Source organism: Zophobas morio, unplaced genomic scaffold (genome assembly GCF_036711695.1).
Source record: "Zophobas morio isolate AGI-343-1 ecotype UQ-CSIRO unplaced genomic scaffold, CSIRO_AGI_Zmor_V1 ptg000017l, whole genome shotgun sequence".
NCBI classification, from domain to species: domain Eukaryota; kingdom Metazoa; phylum Arthropoda; class Insecta; order Coleoptera; family Tenebrionidae; genus Zophobas; species Zophobas morio.
In genome coordinates, this window is record NW_026972122.1 from 12,990,752 (window position 1) to 13,017,851 (window position 27,100).

At 36.4% G+C, this 27,100-nt stretch overlaps 2 protein-coding genes across 2 annotated transcripts in view; one reads left to right on the forward strand and one right to left on the reverse strand.

Annotated features, from left to right (window-relative positions):
- LOC135130348 (uncharacterized) overlaps nucleotides 1-27,100 on the forward strand; it is a 55,336-nt gene that overhangs the window by 27,979 nt on the left and 257 nt on the right. Inside the window, exons 2-5 of the mRNA XM_064057712.1 lie at nucleotides 22,774-23,529; nucleotides 23,637-23,804; nucleotides 25,916-26,108; nucleotides 26,215-26,389. Of these exons, the coding sequence (XP_063913782.1) occupies nucleotides 23,024-23,529; nucleotides 23,637-23,724 (594 nt within the window). The 5' untranslated portion in view covers nucleotides 22,774-23,023 and the 3' untranslated portion in view covers nucleotides 23,725-23,804; nucleotides 25,916-26,108; nucleotides 26,215-26,389. The remainder of the gene's footprint in view (nucleotides 1-22,773; nucleotides 23,530-23,636; nucleotides 23,805-25,915; nucleotides 26,109-26,214; nucleotides 26,390-27,100) is intronic.
- On the reverse strand, nucleotides 19,439-21,693 carry LOC135130434 (piggyBac transposable element-derived protein 3-like). The gene is made up of 2 exons (XM_064057815.1): nucleotides 21,532-21,693; nucleotides 19,439-21,303 (listed from the first exon to the last, which is right to left on the reverse strand). The coding sequence occupies exon 2, from the start codon at nucleotides 21,296-21,298 to the stop codon at nucleotides 19,553-19,555; it is 1,746 nt and encodes a 581-aa protein (XP_063913885.1). The 5' UTR covers nucleotides 21,299-21,303; nucleotides 21,532-21,693; the 3' UTR covers nucleotides 19,439-19,552.

Here is a 27,100-nt window from a genome sequence, read left to right on the forward strand (position 1 = left end):
CTTGAGTTTGCATTCGCACCCGTTTGCGAATTTCTTCAGTCATGTATTTTTTCAATGGACCCATAAATGTTTTATCAAGGGGCTGTATTTTGTGACTTGAGTGTGGCGGCAGTGACAGCAAGCGAACATGGTTTTCTATAGCCTAACTCCACTACCTTGATATTTCGGGTGTGGCTGGTATGTCCATCTAAAATCAGGGAAACCGGCGATGTAGCACTTGGTTTCACGTGCTCGAACCATTGAGGAAATAGTTCCAGTTGTACCCAACCGGATGGATAACAAGCATGAATGGCACCAGGTGGAGCGCCTTTCATCAGTAATGGACTGTCCCGTTTTCTCGTGCACTCGTACAAATGACACACGTGATTGTTGATCCACGTTCTGCTGACGTTAAAATTCCTATTTGTTTTTTGCCCTTAAGTGCCAGTATTTCCGGCATTTTTGATGGTATGACTGAAATACCGGTTTCATCTACATTATAAACATTGGTTGCAGGATATTGAAATTCATCCATTGAGCTATCCAATCCATCAAAAAATACGTTTACATTTTCTTTGTTAAACCCTTTCATTCTTGCGATTGATGTGCCCGTTGGACGGCGAAAGGATAAGTTCGGATGGCGCTTGAGAAATAACATCAACCATGTTCTGCCCGCAGATGCATTATCTTCTGAAAACGAGTGCTCTCTATCGCGAGGCGCGGCGTCTCCACTTTTCGTCACCTCGTTAGGATTTTCTTTTTGTACGAGGAGGAGCGGCTGCGGCTCCTGCGAGATTAGGGTTTGTAAATTTTTATAATTTTCTCTTTATAAATTTTTGTCATTTTCATCTCAGTCCTCTAAAGCCCGGTACACACTTGAGCGCACATGCAGCGAGACCGCATGAGACGTGCGTGCGTTCTCTAGTGTGGACGGGCTTCTCGCCTTTTCTCGACACATGTTTTTTGTTTCACGAGACACTGCGAGCGCACATGTAGCGAGCCAAAACGTGTCTTTTGACATTTCTCAAAGGACTCAACGCATGCATGTGTTCTCAGTTTGGACGGTGACAGTGCGAATGCAACATGTGCGAAGAGTGGAGCCATGAAAAATGTTTGGAATTGGTGGATATTTACGAAAAATATCCGCTATTGTGGAACGCGAAACATCCACAATATTTTTCCAAAAAGAAAAAACATGACGCTTGGGTGGAAATTGCGACAAAATTGGATATGGAGAAACGCAAATTGAGAATAAAAAGTAAAAACCAGTTCATACCTACCAAAATTTTTTAAAATATGTTGCTTATATTAGCTCTTAGAAACAATTTTGTGTTACACTCTTTCGTGAAAATTTTTTCTCATGTTTTTTTTTTATAATCAAAATTTTTCATGTAAAAAGTTTTATCACTCCACATTTCGAGCTCTAACGAGCTAATTTCGTAACGGCCCTTTGAATTCGCAACCAATTACGAGCAAACTACCAATAAAAATGCAGAGACACATTTTCCAAATTATTGTGTAAACAGAACATACCCTACTGGTAGGAAATATAAATTAGCAAACGCCCTCCATAACCAATCACACCCACGCGACAATTCAACCCGCGACAGAAAACAATCGACGTGCAGATCGGAGGAATTCCCAGAAATTGTCCGGAAATCACTTCAAATCGCGGCGGATATAGCACTGTAACAGGTGGCGGTGGACCAAATGTCGCTTGGAAGCTCGGCAAGGGCATCGCTGGCGCCGTGACCACCGGTCTCGCTATTGGGGCTTGCTGACCATCGGCTACCACCGGTTGTTTAGCAGGGGGTCGCGATGTCGAGGGTCCGCTGGTCGTCGAATCTGCGTGATCGTTCACCATCGCAGCAGCGCGAAGTTGCGCCGCCAATTGGTAAAACGGTTCGCTATCGCCAAAAACGTCAAGTTCTTCGTCCGAACCTAGCGCGGAAAATCCGTTAAAAGATCGTCGCGGATCACCTAGAAATAAAATTTACTCATAACAATAAAAAATTCGGAATATAAACAGACACATAATCGCCAAAGAATAATTTTAATATCAAATAACGTCACTAATTTTACTTACCCATTGGAAATTTTACTATCAATCTTTTACTTGAAAATTACGGACCGCGTTCACTCTAGCAACTATGAACGTCTTTACGAATTATCCATAATTCTTATTATCACCGAAAAGTGTTCTCTCGCTTCAATAAACGCCTAATTGGTAGAAGGGTTAACCGACGCTAAACCCTATTGGCTCAAGAAATACCAGATACCCCACGTAGAGTTTAATTTAAGTGTTAAAAAACTTGTCAATTGCGCGTATAAATCCAAATTATTCTTAAATAGAAACCTTGAGTCTGAGTATATAAAAATTGTTTCGATTATCGGGAGACAACGTGTCGTCATTTGCACAAAAGAATCGCAACATAATTTCACAAAGAGGGTCATCATAACAGCTGTTAACACCTAGAAATTTCACTTCAATTTAACACGCGTCACAAGCTAGCACTCAGAAGTTACCGCACTGCACCTGTACGAAAGCTCGCATTAAGAGGTCGGTACCCAACAAAAGATTTTGTAAGCACCATACCTTTTTACAGAAAAAAATTGTACGTTTCCAAATCAAAACAAAAAAAAAGAGGAGTGAACAAAGACACAAAAGTAAAAAAATAGAGCAGAAATTTTATTTATTTTCAAAAAAGGAAAACAAGAAGTATATATGTATATAACTACTCAAGTGCCCTTTTTCGCGTCCTGTTGGCCAGTTACAGGGGCCGATGGCTGGGTCCTCTGAAACAAAAGGAAAAATAATCAGTTAGCAAAGTTATTAAGAAAAGTTACAGAACTAAGAGAACAAAGCACAACAAACTTCAAAATTTTCACAACGTAATTTACATTTACAGTTATTGCTTAAAACTTCCACATAAGGTGGAAATGTTCGATCACACAAAAATTTACAGAACGATAAAAAAAAAACAAAACAAAAATTATTATCCAACAACTCATAAATATTATTTCTAAAATGACGGTACAGAATTTTGTTCGAAATAGTTTATTTTAATCACTCTTCAAAGTAAAAAAAAAAAAAGACTGACGTGTGCTTTACTGAAATTGCATAATTGAACTCGAATATTAACAAATGGACTACCAACCATGACTTAAATAAATTAATGTCAAAAGCCGAAAAGTATTTAACAAAAACCGCACTCACAAAAGAGGATACTTACGAGGTGCTGCTGAGCGCCGGCGACCACCGCGGGCGCGACGCCCCCTTGCAAAATAGAGACGTCGCGCCTCCCGATAAATCTCCTGGATACGTTCGGGCGTAAACGTGCCCTGTGCCTCCCCGTCTTCCTCTTCGGAGGAGGCCCCGAAAAAGAACTCTATTTCCACCTCATCGAAACCTATAATTATAATACAAAAACACCATTAATCATCGCTAACAACCTTAAAGAAATAAAATGAAAATTACAAAAATTTATAAAGAGAAAATTATAAAAAAAAAAAATTACAAACCTTCCTCTCGAAGCAGCCGCAACCGCTCCTCTTCTTCGTACCCGGCCGGTGGGTTTATTAGCCGTTTTTCCGAAGCTGAAATAATAAATTCATTTTTTTTTTCAAATGGAACCAGTAATCATGCAATGCAAAACGAAATAAAAAGAAGAATGATAAAAAAAAAATAAACAACCAAGCAATGTAATCATATACCAAGATGTTCATACTCACACATTCTAACCAGTGCCGTAGCAAACTTCCAATGCGCCCCCCCGCAGTTTATAGTAAGCGCCCCCTTACACCAAATTTAAAAAGTAATATAAAAATGAACTTCTCGTTTACCAGTAGTGGCGCCGAATAACACAGATTCACCAATAATAATAATTTATACACATAATAATTTTCAAAAATTGTTAATTGTTTATATTGGCTTCATTCGACGTTGTCGAGTGGTCATAAATTCGCGTATGACACCGTCGAGGTCTAATTTTTGAGATCGATCACACTCAATGCTCGACACAGGTAAGTTGGTTAACCGTGTTTGACTCATCGTGCTTCGCAAATATAATTTAATTAATTTTAATTTAGAAAAAGATCTTTCTGTCGATGAAGAAGTTACTGGAAGTGTTAAAAACAGAAGTAATGCAGCGCAAATATCTGGTAAACTACTGGTTAACTGCCCATTCACAATGGACATAAGACATAAGAACGAGCGCATAACATAATTTACGTTTTTGGTTTGTGCATTGATTAAATACATATAGATAGACCCATGCTATTGTTTGGAGCGAACAGGCCAACGGCCGGCGAACAAGAGATGGCGCACCAACAGTCGGCCGTCAAACGCCGGCGAAAAGCTTGGACACCAATCGCGCGCGTAGATAACCCAAATCACAGCAACAATACATTTAATAAAGCTACCACTCGACAGAGGGCGACGAAAACAATGTGTAAAAATCTCTTAGTAACCATTTATATAATTTGCAACGTTGCCAGATGAGCCTAGCACAACTTTGCCGTTATTTCTAGTCGATTAGATTTTATTTCGTTTAAAAGTTTCTGGTGAATAAATGGAATTATTATAATGAATAAACAATACAAACAAATGATTACTTGTTATTTTAAATACTTGTTAGTGTTGATGAAAACATAAATGGTAATTAAAGTTATTCTAAATACGGTCCGGTCCGGTAGCTCAAATTTTACAGTACGAGTGATATGTTTCAGGACGAGTAGGTAGCCGAGTCTTTAATTTCGAAACGAGTACTGCGAAAAGAGTTACCGGACGTATGTTGTTATGTATTTTATTTCATACTGTCAACATACTTTTTTATTCGATAAAATTATTATTATTTTGAGAAAAAATCCAAATCGAGTCACTTTTTCTGACATCGTTAGCAACCGCTCTTTGGTAAATGTTTTAATTTGTTTATTCGTGCAAATCAGCATCATATGTTTAAACACATAGTACTTATAACACTTTACAGGACTTATTGTTTTGTATAATCCGACTCGATGGACGAATGTTTTGTGCAATCCGTCTCGAAGGACCAATGTTTGTGCAACTCGGCTCGTCCTACCAGTATTTTTTGTAATCTGGTTGATACGACAAAGTGATACCGAATTGTACTTTGATATTGCTCCAATGACTTTTGTTTTATTGCGTGCGAGATAATAGACAGCGTTCGGAGGACGGTTACAGAAGTACTAAATTTACATTTGTATTTACAATAACAGGTAAAGCAAAAGAGACCCAAAAGGGTCAGTGGCCGCTTCCGGAAATGGAACACTTGTCCTTTTTGGCTCAATTTTATCGGACTTGTCCGTTTTTTTGATTTTACCGGAATCGTTCGATCCAGTAAAACGTCAAACTTGACATAGTATAAAGTAAAATAAATAAATTTTATTCAATTTTGACATGTAAACAAACGTTTATTTTGCCGTCAGTAGGCCACTAAAGCTTTGGTTTATCCGGTAGCACCATAAAATTTTTAAACCGCTAGCGAAATAAAATTTTTATTTTGCTGTTTTAAAACCATGGTTACCATTTCTGTAATTTCTCCAATGTCTTGCTGCTCTTTCCATCTAAGGAACTTTTGATACACTTTCTGATTTGCTCTTTTTTGGGAGCAAGTTTTGCCGTTGGAATCTTGCATGATTTTGCAATTTTTCGATAATTTTAGTTTGTTTAAAATAAATAAACACCGTCGCCAGAGTCACATACTACACACACACACCTGATATTGTAACCTAAATTCTACGCATATAAAACTTTTATTTGGTCGCTGTCAATTCTGACGTTTCTCGAATGTGAACTTTGAATCACCAATTTTTTCACAATTTGGGACTTGGGGTTGTCAAAATTGAATAAAAGTTTGTATTACACTCGCGGTTAAAATGAATGTGTAACTCGTGGTCTTAAGGCGCTCGCGGCATACGCCGCTCTCGCCTTAAACTGGCCGCTCATTAAACATTCACTTTAACCGCTTATATAATAAATAACTATTATGATGTAAATACAATTAAGTATATCGATAATTCACTACTGAAAATTTGTTGAAATATAATTTGTGTTAAAAAAAGATTTTTGTGGTTCTATGGTTTATTAACATAATTTACTTATTTGAAATTAAATATTTTTAATACATAGCACAAGTTCTTGATATTCTTTATTTTTATTCCAAGTAATAATTGTGTTTCCTTTAGTTTTAATCAAGAAAATTTTTCGGTTATTATCTAACATACTTTTGTACATTAAGAAACTCCATTCCACGTCACAGGACGTTACAGGACAATATTTAAATAAATAAAGAAGTCGTTTTATGTGTTTTAAAATTCACTCTGATTTCCGGACTTTACACTTTTTGGTGTTTCACTTCGGCACAAGAACTAGTCGTATCTCAAAGAAAACAAACAGTGGAATATAGCGTATTGTACCAATATTTCATAGTAAAAATGTCTAAATTTTTTTATGAAGAGACAGACTGTTCTAGGAAACTTTACTAAATCTTTTCATTTACGAGCTTTTGAAAGACCGCCGGTCTCACTGATACTTCTTACTTGGCTCCTACGAATGAAGCGAAAAATGCACAGATTGAAAATATAGTAAATGGGGTAGTATGTATGCGTGATATGTCGTTAGACATTAAGTATTTTGCAAATAAAATTTATTTCATTGAAAACAGAAACAATAAAAAAGATATCTGTACAAGTTTGGAATCGATATGGCCAGTTGTTTAGAATATGCAAATATGCTTTTGTTCGTATTTACAATTATTACGAAACAGGTTATCAAATAATCTATTTTCACATGGCGAGACTTTCAAGCGGCCGAAGAATTAAAAACCATAAATTTTCATTGAAGAAACAAACTCTTCCAAGAAAATTACCAAATCTTTTAGTTCCATTGATACCTACCTACCGAAAACGTTGCCAGATGAGCCTAACACAAATTTGCGGATATTTCTCGTCAACCAGATATTATTTCGTTTAGAAGTTTCTGGTAAATAAATGGGATTATTGTAATGAACACATAAAACAAATAAATTGTGATTATTATTTGTTGTTTTAATCCATTAGACGCTTATAGGCTTATAAGCATACTTTTCTTGAAAAATCGGTATTAAATTCAGTGAAACATCTTTGTGCCTTAATTCCTATTGGTAAACTGGGATTTTGAATAGAGGTCGCAGGAAAATTTTGTATGGTTTTATGGTTTATTTACATAATTTTCTTATTTACAATGAATGTTTTTGATATATAATACAAGTTCTTGATATTATTTATTTTAATTACATTTAATAAACCATAAAACCACAAAAATCTTTTTTTAACACAAATTATATTTCAATAAATTTTCAGTAGCGAATTATCGATACACTTAATTGTATTTACATCATAAAATTTATTTATTTTACTTCATACTATGTCAAGTTTGACGTTTTACTGGATCGAACTATTCCGGTAAAATAAAAAAAACGGACAAGTGCGATAAAATTGAGCCAAAAACACGGAGGTAGAAGAGACACTCTTCTACCTCCGTGGCCAAAAAGGACAAGTTTTCCATTTCCGGAAGCGGCCACTGACCCTTTTGGGTCTCTTTTGCTTTACCTGTTATTGTAAATACAAATGTAAATTTAGTACTTCTGTAACCGTCCTGTATTAAACATCGAAACCGAACGCTGTCTATTATCTCGCACGCAAGAAAACAAAGGTCCTTCGAGCAATATCAAAGTGCAATTCGGTATCACATTGTCGTATCAACCAGATTACAAAAAATACTGGTTGGACGAGCCGAGTTGCACAAACATTGGTCCTTCGAGACGGATTGCACAAAACATTCGTCCATCGAGTCGGATTATACAAAACAATAAGTCCTGTAAAGTGTTATAAGTACTATGTGTTTAAACATATGATGCTGATTTGCACGAATAAACAAATTAAAACATTTACCAAAGAGCGGTTGCTAACGATGTCAGAAAAAGTGACTCGATTTGGATTTTTTCTCAAAATAATAATAATTTTATCGAATAAAAAAGTATGTTGACAGTATGAAATAAAATACATAACAACATACGTCCGGTAACTCTTTTCGCAGTACTCGTTTCGAAATTAAAGACTCGGCTACCTACTCGTCCTGAAACATATCACTCGTACTGTAAAATTTGAGCTACCGGACCGGACCGTATTTAGAATAACTTTAATTACCATTTATGTTTTCATCAACACTAACAAGTATTTAAAATAACAAGTAATCATTTGTTTGTATTGTTTATTCATTATAATAATTCCATTTATTCACCAGAAACTTTTAAACGAAATAAAATCTAATCGACTAGAAATAACGGCAAAGTTGTGCTAGGCTCATCTGGCAACGTTGCAAATTGTATAAATGGTTACTAAGAGATTTTTACACATTGTTTTCGTCGCCCTCTGTCGAGTGGTAGCTTTATTAAATGTATTGTTGCTGTGATTTGGGTTATCTACGCGCGCGATTGGTGTCCAAGCTTTTCGCCGGCGTTTGACGGCCGACTGTTGGTGCGCCATCTCTTGTTCGCCGGCCGTTGGCCTGTTCGCTCCAAACAATAGCATGGGTCTATCTATATGTATTTAATCAATGGTTTGTGTCTAGCTTATGCTTATCTACGTTCACAGTGGACAGAGTGAACTCTGTAAGAATTGTTAAACTGCGCAAACGCAGAACGGAATAACTCCTGGCTAAACATAGAAACGGCTAACCTCAAACTGAGTCAATCAAAATATCTAACCTACAATTTCATACGATATTCGAACTTGACAATTCGCAGTACAGAACAGACTCGCAGTGTGAAGCTTTGATTATAATTTATACAATATAATCAAAGGTGTGAAGTGCCAAGTCCCAACTGTCAAAGGGAATTCAATAGCAGCATTCAAAATTTTGACATAATTCGTGCACAAAGTTGAACTTGTTTCAACTTTGTGTACGCACACAAGGATTACATAAAACGTTCATAAGCATAAGAATTACGTTCGTCCACTGTGAACAGGGGTACACGTTTTCCATCGTTTCAACTTTATGTATTTATGTAAGCTTTATGTACTTGTTATGCCTTATGTCCATTGTGAATGGGCAGTAAAAAATTATTGTCTATAAACAAAAACTTAGCAATATCTGTAATTTTAGTGATTTTTTGCTGAAGAATTTCACCAACAACAATGTTTTTAAAACTAACGATTTGCCTACAGATTGCACTAGAAATATCTTCTTCGTATTTATCTGCCAACTTTGATGCTGCCTCCACCAATTCTTCGTCTGTACTATTCAACATTTCCTGTGGTTCCAGAAAAGAAAAATAGTTTCTGACGTTTTTCATGCTTTCAAACCTATGTAACCCGGTCTAGCCAGACCGGTGTGGGTCCCAACAATATTAATGTGAGAATAAACAAAATGATTGCTCATACCTTTTTGATGGCGGCGTCGACACCAGGTCACATAATTCACTATTGATGTTCGCGAACCGCGAAGAGGGGTTGTCAAAAAAAAGGAAGGAAACTACCGAGTAGTTTCGACCAGCCTCCTTTATTATTCGCACACGTTTAAGAAAATTATCAAAGCAAAAACACAAAAACAAAAAGACAACCTTAACTACATGAACACTTAAACTGAATTTAAGTTAACAGTTGAAAATTTAACACAACTCTACACAAAAACACAAGAATCAACTCGCAGGAGAAGTTCCCGACCGACCACTTCAGAACCGAAACAGTAACTAAATTTTCTTACAAAATTTTGAAGCCAAGTCGTACCTTCCTGATTAGAGGGGGTACTTCTTAGCCAACCACCTCCTTTCGGGGGCGGTTTCGCGCCGGGGGTTTTTTCTCACAGCTTTGACCTAAAAAGCGAGCAAGGACTTTGAGCGGGTGGTCTGTCGGCAAATTCGTCCAATTCGTAGAAATATCCTTCCCGTACAATCGGCTTACAACAACAAACATAAGTTACAGATGTACTCTGCGCCCATTGTAAACGGTGAGAATTTCCTATCTCGAACCCTAATAAAAATTACCCCACTTCGGAATTTGCTGGCCGATTTCTTCGGCCCATGCTCGAGGCGGCAATGCAAAACACGCCTCTACAAATCCGGAAGCCAGACAATCTGTCCGGCCGAAACTAAAGCTCTTTTCTCAAAAACCCTATTACTATTCACAATTATCAAATCTACAATCAAGGAAAACCATCTATCTCTACGAATAAGTTCCGCGTCAAAGACTGACATATCTGGTGCTTAATGGCTTCGATCAAGAACGTTTCAATTTTACAACTCTAAACGATGGGTTTCCACGTTATTGCTAGGCCCCATTGTATAGAGTGCATCAAACCGAAAACGTGCTCGGTCTATGGGGATTTTTGGGAACTTGGGTACGGATGGATATTGCGGGGTAATTTCGGAATTTTGGGTAGTAAGATGGGACGGCGTAATAAACCATTATTCAACAGAAATGACATCTTCGTTTTCTGGAAAAGTTCCCATCAGAAAAATGCGTCGGTTGCCTCTAATAAACGCGATGGTTTGCAAGTGTTACACCTATCTTTAATTTGAATGTTTAATATATCAAGGGCAGGATAGAAAACGGTTGTTTTAAATTTTTCAGTGGGATCTTTGAAAACTGTATCTTCACATAATTCGTCATGAAACAGTTTTACTTTTTTTATACGTTTATTTGAAAAAGAATTGTTAATTTTCCAGGTATCAGCACATTTCCTTGATTCCTCCATTATTTGTTCAAAATTGTCACGTATACTTTGAAATTTGTCTTTTAGATGTTCCATCCATTTACAAGCTTCATCTAAAGTAATATTTGAACTCTGTAAGGTTTTTGAGACCAAATTAACATTTTCTAAAATTTTGTATTGAAATACTAATAGAGCAACAAATCAAATGAATCCATTTTTTTACGAAGAGCTAAAGCTTCATCTATTTCACTTTTCTTTTTTGATGTTAAAATAATTTTTGACAAACAGCTCATAACTGTTGAAAGATTATATCTAATGGCAATTAGAGAATCAAATCTTGATGACCATCTGGTGGGGCATAACTTTTTTAAAGTTTTTTTTATAACACACTTATCATTTTCTTTCATCTCAATGTTAAGTTTTTGCCATCTCGGTAAACTCTCACTAAAATAGACATATATAGCATTTATTAAATCATAAAATGTGGAAATTCCTGGTACATTCTTAACAGACTCATTAAGGACTAAATTGAGGTTATGTGTAGCGCAATGAACATATTCGGCGTCGTGATGTTTTTTCTTTTTTGTAGTCCTTGGTACTTGCCACTCATCACTGCAGCTCCGTCATATTCTTGACCTCTGCATTTTTTTAATGATATCGACATAGAATCTAAAAATTTGGTTACTTCTATTTCTAAATCTTCTGCTTTTTGTTTTGTTATTGGAATAAATCCGAGAAATGACTCATGTATGTTAATATTGGTATCCGGAACTACAGTGACATATCTAATAGTTATTGACATCTGATCGATTTTGGCGATGTCCTGAGTTGTGTCCAAAATTAGAGAGAAAAAGAGTGATTGTTTAATTTCCTGTGCAATACTTTCTAAGACATGTTTGGCAGCTAAAGTAATTAATTCGTTTTGAATTTGTGGACTTAAATATTTTGATTTAATTTCTTCATTTTCTAAATGGTTTTTCAATACAGGATCGTATCTAGATAATAGTGAAATAATATTTAAAAAGTTTCCAGATTTATTGTCAATTTGTTTAATATTTTCACGATGGCCACGAAAGGCGACGGTACACACTCCTAAAGTCACAACTACATCCAAAATTCTTTTTAAAATTTCATTCCACTTTGCAATTTCTGGCTGAAATAATATCGGTTACGTTACGGTCTGACCCCCCCCCCCCCCCCGCATCGCGGGGTCTGCGGGGGCGCTATTTACGCCACTGCCCCGCAATGACCACTTCATCTGCCATCTTTACTTCGAATGGTGTGTGGTCGTACGCAGTGTTGCCAACGGTATAGCTTGGATACCCACTATCTGGTAGTATAAAAACCACCAGATTCCACTAAATGTCGCAACATCAAAAATTTACGCAAACAAAATAACTGTATTAAAGTTTTTTTATTTTTAAACAAAAATACAACAAAACCAATACGAAAAATTTAACGAAACTTAACATTCTTTGAATAAAAAAAAAATATGTACATTCTTTGGTTTAGAACAAAATATCATTTCTTTTAATAACAGCCGTTTGCACCGGTTCTAATCAAATAAGTCAGTTGCATTGTTTAATAAGTGTAAAAATTCATAGCTACTATCAGTTTTATACGCTGCGATTGTTCCAATTTTGCGAACTACGTCTACAGGAATTTCAAAATTGTAGCAACATTTTTCGAATCTATTTAGCCCAGACCGAATGGTTAGGATTGCGTCCAGTAGAGGCAGCTTCATTCTGTTTCTTAATTTTGATTTGAAGATATTCATTTGCGAAAACAATCGCTCGACTTCTGCATTTGAGTGGGGCAGTGTGAGCAACATCATTGCAGTTTTTGATAGTTCGAAAAATGGATTGTCACCATAGCTGTTCTTATACTGAGTAACTTCTATCCAAAAATCTATTGTTGAATTTATATTTTGCCACTCAATCAAATGAATCTGCCTCCACTGATTTTCAACTTTTGCTATAATCTCTTCATCATGAATCTTGATTCCGCAAAAGTTGTTTACACATTTTGCATTTTGCTCTTTCTCCTTCAGTGGATTCAAAAACTTCTAAAACCAGTCTTTTAAAGCTGGATCACTTAGCCAGGATCTTCGAAACTTTTGAGTGTACTGTTCTTTCGGCATTGTCTATCAGAAAATATTTCAATAAAGCAAATTAAAAACATTAATTTACCTACTCTATGTTATTCCGCTCTAATAATAATCCACGGAGGTAAATGGAATAGCAGCATCAGTCTATCAGCATCAATTAGGCACACAATCCGCTGCAGTCACAGAAAATGAGCCAACAAAAAGATAATCACCCGTACCTGCATCCTGCATATCGCCTACGCCAGCCTCATACGCGTGATGTGAATGGACAACTTATAATGCAACTAATCACGCGGGAAATTTGAAACAACTGTGAAGTTCTTCAGAAAATAAGTACCTATTTTTTTTTTAATTCATTAAAATAAGAAAAAATACAGTTTCTTGTTGAAATAAATCCAAAGCTAAAAACCACCATAAACCACTGAAATAATATCAAAGACCCACTAAAAATTCCACTAACCACTAAATCAAGTTTTTTTCGCGAAAGTGGCATGCGAAACCACCAGATTTAGTGGAAAATCCACTAAGTTGGCAACACTGGTCGTACGGGCTGAACTCTGCCGAGAACGCACGCATGTGTTTAAATAAAAATACCAAAATGGACACAGTACCTGAGAACGCACGCATATTCATGCGTTCTCACTGCATGTGCGCTCAAGTGTGTACCGGGCTTAAGGCTTGTTGCACACGAACGGTAGTTCCACCGGCGGGCAGATTTGTCGGACGGTCGAACAACCGGATGAAATTATATTTCATTGGTGAGAACAGGACTTTGCATACGAAGAAATCACGGTAATTCCGCCGTTAAATCTTGGCCGGCAGCCGGATATATTATATTTTCGCCGACGTACATCCCGGCGACCGTGCTAACCGGCCGATCATTTCGCCGAGCAAAATATTAGATTGCATACAAGTCAATGGAGGTTTGCAGACGTCCGGCTGAAATGTCTGTTGTTTTATAAAATTTTAGTCAAGATCGTATGTACTAGCACTTAACAGGGGTGGTACTTGTTGCAATATTTCAGAATTAGGTACGCTCTGGCTCAGTGCCGATGCGACATTTGTGTGTTTGGAAGTTGGGACCCTTTTGTCTTTGGCTGCGTTTTACGGCAAATCGACGTCCACATGTCCAGCAGACCTTTTTCTTCTGGTCAGCCAGAGATGCAAGACTAATTTTTAGTTTGCACATGTTGTACACATGTACATAAAAACTCGGTTACCTTCTAAAATCAGTTAATAAATACCTTCGCTAGGGTGTACATCGTTGGCCTTTTTAGTTTTGCACTTTTAGACGCACATAAAGTAACAGTACTTGCTAAAGTGGAACAAATGGAAAATTCCGACATTGAACAATTTATTGTGGAAAAAAGGCCCATATTATGGGATAAGACCAGTGATTTATATAAAGACCGAAATAAAAAACGAAGTGCATGGGATGAAGTGTGCAATTTATTTATACCAAACTACAGCGAGTTACCGGATAACGTCAAAAATGAAAAAGGTAAAGTGGTCAAAATCAAATTTTATTTAGTTGCCAGGGCACTGAACCAACATCACTCATAAAATAATTTTTAAAGGCATCCCGAACTTCTTTCCCTGTACTCGTACTCCTTAAATTATTGTGTCTGGGAACATCCTCCAAGCCCCCATCGTGGATTTCCAGTGCATCTTCAATGGAATATCCATCTCTCTTCCTCACAAAATTATGTAAAATGCAACATGCTTTAACAATTTCGATGGCAAAATCGACTTCCACATTTATTGGTCTATGAAAGATTCTCCATTTATTGCTTAAGATACCAAATGAACATTCGATGTATCGCCTAGCTCTTGAAAGGATGTAGTAAAATACCTTTTGTTCTATGGATAAATGTTGTCCTCCGAATGGACGTAACAAAGTGTCAGTTAAAGCAAAAGCTTCATCTCCAATGAACACGTGTGGTAAGACAGGATTAACCGTAGGATGTCGTGGTTTTGGACCAGGGCCGGCGCTAGAGATTTTGCCGCCCCCTCATTAAAGTTGAAATTATAAACTACCTACTACATAATTAATTCTGCTACCCTCTACTAAAATTTATGAAATCACCTACCTTTTGTTTCATCCAATGAACAAATTCGTGGTAGCTGGTAGGTATATACAGTTAACTGATCATTAGATAGATATGTACATATATTTACACGCGGAAAACTTGTTTATTTAAAACACTGCACAAACACTTAAAATTTAACTCTTCTCGCCTTGATTGCTGAGAAGTCTTGCACAAGTTCTTTATGGTCCAAATTTTGAGCTAGTTCATGTTCAATTGAAATTGTTGCCAAGTCAACTAAACGCCCTTGAGCCATCGTTGATCGTAAATAAGTTTTAATTAGTTTCAATTTCGAAAACGAACGTTCTCCACTAGCCACTGTTACCGGTAAAGAAAGTAAAATCCTTAGGGCCACTGCTACATTCGGAGCAAATCTATTTTGTAATATAAATTTCAAAACTTCAATAGGAGAATTATCTTCTTTTACTTTTTGCTTCAGTTCATCAGCAAGTTCTAAAGCGTCTATATCTTTATTATTCTCATGAGTTAAAACATTCCCCAGGTTTTTATATTTTAGTACAAGTTCATCTGCTTCTACGTCTTTTAATTTAGCGATGTTATATAAGAAAGAGAAGTGTAGGGAGTGATCTTTTATTTGAACAAATCTTTCTTCTACAGAATTAATAGCGACGTCAAATGTCCTGAAGAAAAAGTTTGTTTTGAATTCAGTTTTTGGATTAAGTATCGGTTCATCTTTAGCTTCATATTCTAACTGTCTTTTACGGGGTCGAACTCTTCCTGTTGAAAAGTGAGGTGTGATAATGGGATCGACTTCTAAAATTGTAGCGAGTTCTCTAGCATCAGTTAAAATGTTTTCGAAAAATTCATCGGTTCTACAGTTTTTTAAATTTTGCATCGTATCTTCCAATACCGATACAGCAGTCGCTATATCTATTTGAATATTCTGTAACATTTTACTCGCAACATTTATTTGAGTTAAGATGTGATGCCAAGTTACTAAACAACAAAGAAATTTAAATTCTGCCGATTTTGATGCTAAAGATTCAGCCTCATGTCTCGTCATCTTGTCAAAAGTTGTATCATCCGCCACAGTTATAAGTGCATCATAAACATCACCAATATTGTACCGCAAAGGCCTTAATCCATCTAGTCGACTTTCCCATCGAGTGGTACTTCGAGGTTTCAAAGTCAATGCAGAAATATGTTTTTTACGTGTGTCCCAGCGGCGAGTGGATGCAGCAAAAAATGTATAAAGTTTCTGAAGCAAACCAAAAAATGCAACTGCTTCAGTGGATGAAGTAGCAGCGTCGTTCACCACCAGATTTAAAGAATGCGAACTGCAAGGCAAGAAAAACGCTCTTGGATTCAAGTCCAGTATACGTCTTTGCACACCAACATTTTTGCCTTTCATATTTGCACCGTTGTCGTAGCTCTGGCCACGCAAGTTTTCAAATAGGATGGTCATATCGGAAAGTTTTTTAATTATGACGTCGGTTAAAGCAGCGGATCGCAACCAATGGGTCGCGACCCAATTTTGGGTCGCGAAACTTCAAAAATGGGTCGCCCATATTTGAAATGAATCAATATCGATATATATAGTAATATAGTTGTAATTTCGGAAAATAAATGCTCAAATCAAAATTATTATTATAGTTATACATAGTTTGTATCTTATAGAAATATAACAAATTTTAAAGGCTAAAAATTAATTTTGTTTGAGATAAGCATTTTGTACCGGTCCCGCAATTTTAAGTAACCCCATACCCCCTAACCCCCACACCCCTTTCTCTATCGTATAGGTCGCCTTATAATTCTATTGATGTTTTTGGGTCGCTAGACAAAAAAGGTTGCGGACCGCTGGGTTAAAGCACTGCCTGTAGTTTCGTCCAACGGTAAAAATCCAAGAAAATGTTCTTCCACGCGAACATCAGAATTAGAAATATTTATATATCTTACGATGAGTGTCATTTGTTCGACTAATGTGACTAATATCTGGAGGACAATCTGCAATTATGCTATAATATTTTGCCTTGTGAATCTGAGAGACTATTGTATTGATGATCTTTTTCGAAAGAAGTGAAATTAATTCATTCTGAATATCTTTTCCTAAATAGTGAACTACTGACGGTTGTTTACAAACACGTTTTAAATGTGTAGACATAACGTCATCGAATTTTGCTAACAATTCCACTAATTTCAAAAAATTTCCGTTATATTCGTACAATTTATCAGAAGTACCTCTAAAAGGTAAACATTGTTGTCCCAAAAAATGAACAATTGCTATTAGGCGCTCCAAGATATTACGCCAATGACGAGTTTCTGCATCTAACATTTTTTGTTGAAATGCGTCAATAGTTTTTTCAAATTTCAATCTTGTTGCTAGATTTACCAAGTCTTTATAAGCCTCCAGATGATGTTTAGATTTCTCATGTTCTATTAGATATATCGACACATGGCCCCAATCATTATATCCAACAGTGGATAAAAAAATTTTTTGGGTTGAGAAAAGTTTGCAACAAAAACAAAAAATTGCGTTTTTACTTTGTGAATAAACCAGCCAGCTTCTATCATATGTTTCGCCATTACACAATTGCCTTTTGTAATAGTTAATTGAAAATCTACGCCCTGATGAATTTTTAGGAAAATCGAAATCAAACCCCAAGTTTTTCGGGAGGCCCTTTTTTCACAATTGCGATTCTTAAGTCATCCGGTAATGAATCTGGCCACATTGCAGGATCTGAAGAAATTTCTGTTGGTTTATCCGAAACTAACTGTGATGAACATGCTACCACATTAGTGTCACTATCAGTATTATCACTATTACTATCACGTCTAACACTTTTAGATGATTCTCCCAGATCCTTTGAACTATCACCAGTTATTTCCGAAACACTTTTGGATGACTCCCGTAAGTCTTTTAATTCAGTTTTAAGATATTTTTCAAGAGAACCACTTTGTTTTTTTAACTTGGTTTCTCGAGCGAGTTTCCTTTTACGGTACTCAGCACCCGAAAGACGATGCCTTTTTTCAGACATTTTTCAACGAAAAGTTGGAAGCGAAATCGAAAAATACAGAACGAAGGCACAACACGCCCGAAAGTCAATACAAAACTGAGCTTTAATTGAAATTTTTCTTCAAGAATCGAATCATCTTACAAAAATAAATAAATTTAAGTACTTTGAAACACGTTTATTAACCATATACGGTTGTTTAGGAAAGCGTCACGCTTAATTGTTTTAAGTATTGGTCTGGCGACTGAAATATGAGTCTATTTTAGTGAAGGAGTGATACGGCTGAAATGTTTCCCACATAAGCATTATAATTTTTATTCTTGTTTGAGTTTGATTTCAGTGATTTTAAAAATAAGTTTTTATTATCGAATTTCGCAGCAGTTTAAAAATCCGCCGCCCCGTGCAATTGCACGTGTTGCACCGTCGGTAGCGCCGGCCCTGTTTTGGACCTGGTAAGTAATGAATTATCAGAAACAGATTTCCACAGCACTGTTTCTTTAAAAACAGCGGAATCACTCTTTGCCATATGCTTCGATATCAATAAAGCGAAAACAATTATTTGAATCTGCCACTGCCAGCAGAATGATAGAACAAAAATGTTTATAATTAAAATATAGTGACCCGCTGAAGTCAGGTTTCACTAAACGAATAGGCCGAATAGTTGCATAAGAAAGACTGTTAACATTTCTTTTTCAGGACCACTGGCGATTTCATAAAAATTTTTATATTTTTCGGACCAAGAAGTTTTCCTGCCATATATGGCGCACTTAGTCTAGATATAATTTCTGAAATTGTTAAATAAAATTGCGGCAGTGCTGGACCGACCTATCCATTAGTCGACTAATTGGTCTTCATTAACAGCATGAGGACTAAACTCACTTAGGTCGAATTTAGTGTTTAGGTTGCGGACTAAGCGCTCGCTGTAAACGTACTCAATGTGTTCTCGAGTTCGGTCGTACATATGAAGCGTTTAATTTATGCGTTTTAGTCGGGGGATCTTCGATATGTTTAGTGTGAACAGATAGCGCCGGGGGCGAAAGGAAGTGTTACCAGATGTTCTCGTTTGCGGGTGGCACGTTTGTCCTTGCGTGGGTTCTTGGTCGTCGGGTAGGATTTTTCGATAAATTACCGATCGCTTTTATGATAATAATTATTCCAATGTTTCCTTAATTTGTGGATTTAACCCCTTCGTTTGCGCCACGGATATTTTAAATGAGCTTTTGGGAAGTTTCCGAATTGAAACCATTTTAATTTGATTTCCTTGCAGTCGATAATTTTTATTTTGAATTTATTGCCGTTTAGATATGAGTTCTGATTATTTCGCCATAATATTTGGAAACCTTGCATTTCATTTTAATTTAATAATCTCACTGTATTTTAGCGCAATTATGGTACTAATTTCCCAACGTTTAGCTCTGCATAAAGACTGTGACTATTCACTTTTGCATGTATTTAACTGTTCCGTAAGCGCCAGTTTTTTCGTGAACAAGTGTCGCGCTCGGCGTACTTAGTTAACCTCTTAAGGTCCACTTATACTAGAATCTTATTTAAAAAATTCATTCCATGAAAAAAGTGGCCAGAGGCAGTTAGTAAACAAATTGTAGTTTTCAAAATATTTATTTTCTGCTTTAGAAAACAACAAAACAATATGTTCCTTTGCAGGAACACTGGTCATATAGACATAATTATGCAATCAAATATGAAATTCAGCGAAGCAGTTTCTAGTCTTAGTAATACATAGATGTACCTTACACTTTACACAATAGAAATAAGTTTTTAGTCCACACAATGGTCTCTTGCACCGTTGCCTTTCTTTGTTATAAGAAGGAAAGTGGGCCACCTTGTCTGTACGCACGTCAAACTGAGGTATAGGTTTTGTTGCTCCCCTTCTCTTTTTCTCTTCATAATTCTTTTCAGTACTTCCGCTTGGTCTTCCTCTTTTTCTTGTATTTTCATCCTTTCCCACTCGGCAAAGAGCTTCGGCTACTTCAGCACGAAATCCCAAAGAATCTAGAATATCTTTTTTGTCCATGTTACTCTTCTGCATATCAGTCTTGTATTTTAACCATGCGCTAACTAGAGCCAAGTCGATTAAATGAAAAAACAGTTTGAGATACCATTTTCGACTTCTTAGGCTTATCCTGTAGTAGGATATGAGTCCATCAAGAAGGTCAACCCCACCCATAAAGTTATTATATAGCTTTATCATATTGGGACGGGTCACCTCAACTCTTCTTTTGCCTTTTCTGTCAAAGCGTTCAACAATATCGACAGGCTGGCTTCCGCAAAATGTACTAAGGAGACAAACGCTCTTGTTGTCGAACCATTTCAGAGTATGAATATCAACACTGTTGACTGTTGTCTTATATTCCTCATAAGTGCCTCTACCTTTTTTTTTCAAAACGTTGTCGCTGCTGAATTGTAAACCAGGAAGTCTGTTGCATCTTACGGTCCCCAAACTATAAATCCCATCTTCTTGAAGAGAGGTAAGCAGCTTTACAGAGGTAAACCAATTGTCGAAGAAGAGTAAATAATTTTTGTGTTGTGGTATCACAGATGCCAAGCGTAGTACAATATTTCCACTAGCTCCTATATCCTCCTTTCCCGGTGTTGGCAATATTTTTCCTGTGTAAATTTCAAAATTGTGAACCAAACCACTGCTATCGCACAATACGAATATTTTGTAACCCCATTTGTTGGGTTTTTTGGGATTATACTGCTTTAGTGCAGATCTTCCTTTGTACGGCACTATTTGTTCATCTACGCAAAGCATCTGTGGTTTGACTTGATTTTTAAATTTTTCTGTCAATGCATCTATTATGGGTCTAAGCTTGAATAGCTTATCACGGTTTGGATCATTTCTATCCGTGGGAAGGTCATCGTTGTTGTTGAAATGTAAATTCTTTTTTATATCTTCCCATCTCTTTCTGGACATACAGTCAGCAACTTGGGCTACTCTGCAAGCTGACTTCCAGTAAAGTCTATGTCGCGGTAAATGGAAAATTGACATGTATATAACAGTTCCAATAAAAATTTCTAATTCAGAACGTGTTAGATTCAGGGGCTTGTTTACGTCATTTTGAATAGCATATAAATTGCTTTGTTCCACTATGAGATAAAGCAATTCGTTCGAAAAAAATTGCTGATAATAATGAATTGGGCGTCCAATTTCGGACTCCTCGGTTTCCTCCGCAACGAAAGGTGGCAATGGCAATTCTTCATCATTATTATTGAGTTTAGTCCACTTGTATGTGGGTTTTCCTCTTACATTCGTAGCTGTAGCCACATGATCTACAGGTTGATTATCTTCATCTGATTCGGAACTACTAATTGAATCGTCACTGTCAGAAGAAGAGGAATCCCTTGAATTTTGTACAACAAACTCATCATCTGAGTCTCCAAGATTATCGTCCTCACTATCGCTTGGTATGTAGGCCATTTTTACTGTAAAAACCCAACAATATTGCTATTAGTTCATATGTACCAAAAGTCCACTGTTCCATTTCAGGAACAATCTAATTTTCATCTAAATGACCAATGTTCCATATGAGGAACTAACAGAATTTTGGGCTCCTACAGACTAATTGTATATTTACAATAACTAGGAAGGTACAGGCATATCTTCTAAAGTCTAACAATAGCCTAAATAATTTTAGTTTGATCGGTACTTACCCAAAAATTAAAAAATTACGATCACAAATAACTCAACACCACACAACGTGCTCCGTCTGCAAAGGTATGACTGAACTTATTCTAGTTTCACTCTAGATGGCGTTTGCTGTTACTTATCAATGTTTATTCATTGGTATATATTAGGAACAACGGTCAGTTAAAGAACTGGCGGAATGATTGCTCTTTTCTAATTGTTTTTGGTCTGAGTTAGGTATGTTCCTGATTCGGAACACAGGACCTTAAGAGGTTAATTAAAGAAAGTAAAATTCATTTATCTCTCTTTACCTGTTTAAATTCACAAGCTAGCGTAGCTCGTAAGCGGATGATGTTAGTTCGTTAATTTTAGTTGTTTTCCTTCTTATCGGTGGGAAATTCCTCCGAATTCCACTGAATTATTAGTTTTTTAATTGTTTTAGCTGTTTTAATAATTTTTAATTAGCGGATAAAGGCCCAATCGCAGTTTATTAAATACTTAAGTAAATACTCGAATTCATGGTTAGCAGTTCTCGAAGTTTATATATCACGCCCATAATATTAATATTATTTAGGAGGTATCGCACATAATTAGGGATTTACCGAATTAATTTCAAGTTTTATTGCATGATAATTTTAGGATTAAATTTAATTAGTCGTGGATTATGTTAATAGATTTTAAGGTTGTCTTCACTATCCCAGTGATCAATAAAAAAGTTAACTAGAGCTATTTTAAATTCGATGTTCTTCAGTTCTACTGAGAAATTGTGTGGCCGAATTTGATTAGGACCAATTGATACAGGGGTAGTTGACTCTTCTCGCCGTGAACGTTCAAAATCTTTAATTGAAGTTGAAAAGTACTGGTCAAAAATCACATCAATACGATCAGATTTCATCTGGGAGATCGAAGAAAGAAACTTTTTAGAGATAGCATCGAAGATTTGTGGTACATCTTTCATGGTGTGCAAGATGAAAAAACCATCAACGATACTAATGTCGTTCTTTTTCAAGGTTTAGCAATCGAATTAATGTCTGGCAAATTAATTTTAGGTTTTTGAGTACTAAAGGAACATAATATTAAAATGACAGACATACTAAAATGGTTTGAAAATTTTATAAAAAAAAAAAAAAAAATTGCGTATGGCATGTAGTTTGCAACGAAGTGTCTGGCAATAAAATAATTGTGTTTAATAAACCTATCTGAAAACAAGAAATTAAAAATTAAACTTCTTAAAATGCTTTCGAAATCTGGGATTTTTACCTGTACAGGTAGGATGCGCACTAATAAACGCAACCGCCACGGCCAGCCAGATGGGCTAGGGTCTACCCGATAGAGGAAGGATAACAAAATATCAAAGAATCAGCTGACCTGAAATTCTTTCTCGAAAACGTTGCTAGCTCCTATACTATAAGCAAAAGAAGTATTGTAATCGAGGGTTTGTGACTTTTTATAATTTTCTCTTTATAAATTTTTGTAATTTTCAATTCAGGGGGTCGATTCTCGAGCTCGTTCGCAAAGATGCGAGTACGAAGAGATGCGCATGCCAAGATGCTATTCGAAACGAAAATCCGTCTTCTTGAACGAGATTCTGTTCGAGTGCGGATATGGCAACAGCGGCAAAATACAGAGGAAATGCAATGGTTGGCAGAACTCACGCGGTGTCGGTTTGAATCCAAGAACGACTGTTTTAATCTGTTGCCTCCAAATTCAAAACCGTTCGGAAGTTGGCCACTTGCGTATGCGGAACTTATTCGAACGAGTTCGAGAATCCACCCCCAGTTCTTTAAGGTTGTTAGCCGACGACTAATGATGTTTTGTATTATGATTATAGGATTTGACGATGTGGAAATAGATTTTTTTTTTGGGGCCTGCTCAGAAGATGAAGACGGGGTGCCCCAGGGCACCTTTTCTCCTGAGCGGATACAGGACCTATATCGCGAGGCGCGGCGGCTCCACTTTTCGTCACCTCGTAAGGATTTTCTTTTTATACGAGGAGGAGCGGCTGCGGCTCCTGCGAGATTAGGGTTTGTAAATTTTTATGATTTTCTCTTTATAAATTTTTGTCATTTTCATCTCAGTTCTCTAAGGTTGTTAACTGACGATTAATGATGTTTTGTATTTTAATTATAAGGTGTGACGAGATCGAGATCGAGCTCTCCTTCGGGGTCTCCTCAGAAGAAGAGTATGTAGAGGCCGAAGGCACTTTCTCCCTTGAATGAGCTCTACCGTGAGACGCGGCGGCTCCATTTTTCACGAGGGCATCGCGATCGCGGCGGTCGCAGGCGATCTGCGGCACTTCGTAAGTATTTTCTTTTTGCGAGTACGGTTTTGTTAAATACGTTTCGGTTCTAACACTAATTTGTTTAATTCGTAGTTAGTAGTTCTTTTGCTATATTCAGGTTCAATTATGCAATTTCATTAAAGCACGTCAGTCATTCTTTTTACTTTGAAGGGCGGTTAAAACTTTTAGCATTTTTTTTTACATTTTTTGGGTCGGATAATGGCTATTTATGGTATAAGTGAATAAAAGTGAATTTTATCCAACGAAAAAACAGTTTAGCACACGAGGCGAAGCAGCTGAGTGTGATAATGTTTTTGAGGATACACCACTACACTCCAGAGACCAAAGCAAAGGACTCTACCCGGCGAACGTGCTCCAAAGAAGGCGAAAACGGTTCCTTCGGCCGGAAAAGTTATGGCTACTCTTTTTTGGGATTCGCATGGCATCATTTTCATAGACTATTTGGAATTAAAGATAAAACGGCCCCATTTGTCGAAAAAAAAGTCCTGTTTCACCATGATAACGCACTGGTCGAATTACGCTATGAATTACTGCCGCATCCTCCTTATTCGCCAGATTTAGCACCCTGTGACTTTTATGTCCAAATCTAAAAAATGGCTTGGAGGAAGGCGGTTTACTTCAAACGGCGAAGTAATCAATGAAACAGAGGCTTATTTTGCAGAGTTTGGTAAATCATATTTTTTGAATGGGTTAAAAAAGTTAGAATATCGCTGGACGAGGTACATAGAGTTGAAAGGAGATTATAATGAGAAATACACAAAATTAAAAAAAATGCTTTCTCTTTCTTAATACGGGTACTTATCAAACAGTCCTCGTAAGCGCATGATGTTAGTTCGTTAATTTTAGTTGTTCTTCTTATTGTCGGTGGGAAATTTCTCCGAATTCCACTGAATTATTAGTTTTTTAATTGTTTTAGCTGTTTTAAAAATTTTTAATTAGCGGATAAATGCCCAATCGCAGTTTATTAAATACTTAAGTAAATACTCGAATTCATGGTTAACAGTTTTCGAAGTTTATTTATCACGCCCATAATATTAATATTATTTAGAAGGTATCGCACATAATTAGGGATTTACCGAATTAATTTCAAGTTTTATTGCATGATAATTTTAGGATTAAATTTACTTAGTCGTGGATTATGTTCATAGATTTTAAGGTTTTTATTAATGGAATACAATTGCGTAGCACTTTAAATATAGTTTTGCATGTTTTTAGTTATGTAAATTTATTCTCATGTTTTATTTTGCCGTTCTCCATTTACACATTTATTCAATTATCCTTTTGGTACCTATGCTTGTAACTTTTGCTTTCACTTTGCGAATAATTGTGTAAGATCAAGGCGCTTTTATTATTTTATTTTATGGAGGGTCGGAATTTTCACAACATTTTAAATCTAAAACCAATTTATTTATGCCAAATCATATTGCGGTTAATATTTCCGGAAAAACTAAGTTCTAAAAAATTAATCATTTATCTAGTTCAAGGGGAGTAAAATGCAAATTGAGAAGAAAAATTGAAAACCAGTTCATACCTACCAAAAATTTTTAGAATATGTTGCTTATATTAACTCTTAGATTTTTTTTTTGTGTTACACTCTTTTGTCAAAATTTTTACCTTCCTTTTTGGCCCAATTTTTACTTCCCGAGCGTAATCAAAAGTAGTATTGTAATCTAGGGTTTGTAACTTTTTATAATTTTCTCTTTATAAATTTTTGTAATTTTCATTTCAGGGGGTCGATTCTCGAACTCGTTCGCAAAGATTCGAGTACGAATAGATGCGCATGCCAAGATACTATTCGAAACGAAAATCCGTCTTCTTGAACGAGATTCAATGCGAATAGCAACTCGATGCGCATACGAAGGCCTCTGTTCGAGTGAGGATATGGCAACAGCGGCAAAATACAGAGGAAATGCAATGGTTGGCAGAACTCACGCGGTGTCGGTTTGAATCCAAGAACGACTGTTTTAATCTGTTGCCTCCAAATTCAAAACCGTTCGGAAGTTGGCCACTTGCGTATGCGGAACTTATTCGAACGAGTTCGAGAATCCACCCCCAGTTCTTTAAGGTTGTTAGCCGACGACTAATGATGTTTTGTATTATGATTATAGGATCCGACGATGTGGAAATCGATTTCTTTTTTGGGGCCTCCTCAAAAGATGAAGATGGGGTGCCCCAGGGCACCTTTTCTCCTGAGCGGATACAGGACCTATATCGCGAGGCGCGGCGGCTCCACTTTTCGTCACCTCGTAAGGATTTTCTTTTTATACGAGGAGGAGCGGCTGCGGCTCCTGCGAGATTAGGGTTTGTAAACTTTTATGATTTTCTCTTTATAAATTTTTGTCATTTTCATCTCAGTCCTCTAAGGTTGTTAGCTGATGATTAATGATGTTTTGTATTTTAATTATAGGGTGTGACGAGATCGAGATCGAGATCGAGCTCTCCTTCGGGGTCTCCTCAGAAGAAGAGTATGTAGAGGCCGAAGGCACCTTCTCCCTTGAATGAGCTCTACCGTGAGACGCTGCGGCTCCATTTTTCACGAGGGCATCGCGTTCGCGGCGGTCGCAGGCGATCTGCGGCACTTCGTAAGTATTTTCTTTTTGTGAGTACGGTTTTGTTAAATACGTTTCGGTTCTAACACTAATTTGTTTAATTCGTAGTTGTTAGTTCTTTTGCTATATTCAGGTTCAATTATGCAGTTTCATTAAAGCACGTCATTCTTTTTACTTTGAAGGGCGGTTAAAACTTTTAGCATTTTTTTTTTTACATTTTTTGGGTTGGATAATGGCTATTTATGGTATAAGTGAATAAAAGTGAATTTTATCCAACGAAAAAACAGTTTAGCACACGATGCGAAGCTGAGTGTGATAATGTTTTTGAGTGGATAAAATTCGTTTTTTCACGTGTATCATATCCACACATCCAAAGCAACGAAAATTTCAGTGGTAGTGCGAATTTTTAGTTTTTTTACTTTATTCGTATTGCCAATAGCAGTGTGAATAAAGTGTTGCTATAAACATTTTATTCATCCTTTCGATTAAACTATTGTTTTAATAGCGAGATTTAATATACAAAATGAGCATTTTAATTAGTAGAATTTGGAAAAAATATTTTTAACAAAATTTTATACATAAGAGTTATGAGCTGTTGGATAATAAATTTTGTTTTTATTTTTATTGTTCTGTAAGCGTGATTCTTTTACAATCATCGTTTTTTACTCGGGAAAGCGTACAGATTTTTTTTTTGTGTGATGGAACCTTTGCAACTTAAGTGGGAGTTTTAATAGATAACTGTTT

What these genes read in the sequence shown, in the direction of transcription:
- LOC135130434 (XM_064057815.1), bottom strand. Translation starts at nt 21,298, where the DNA reads ATGGCCTACATACCAAGCGATAGTGAGGACGATAATCTTGGAGACTCA.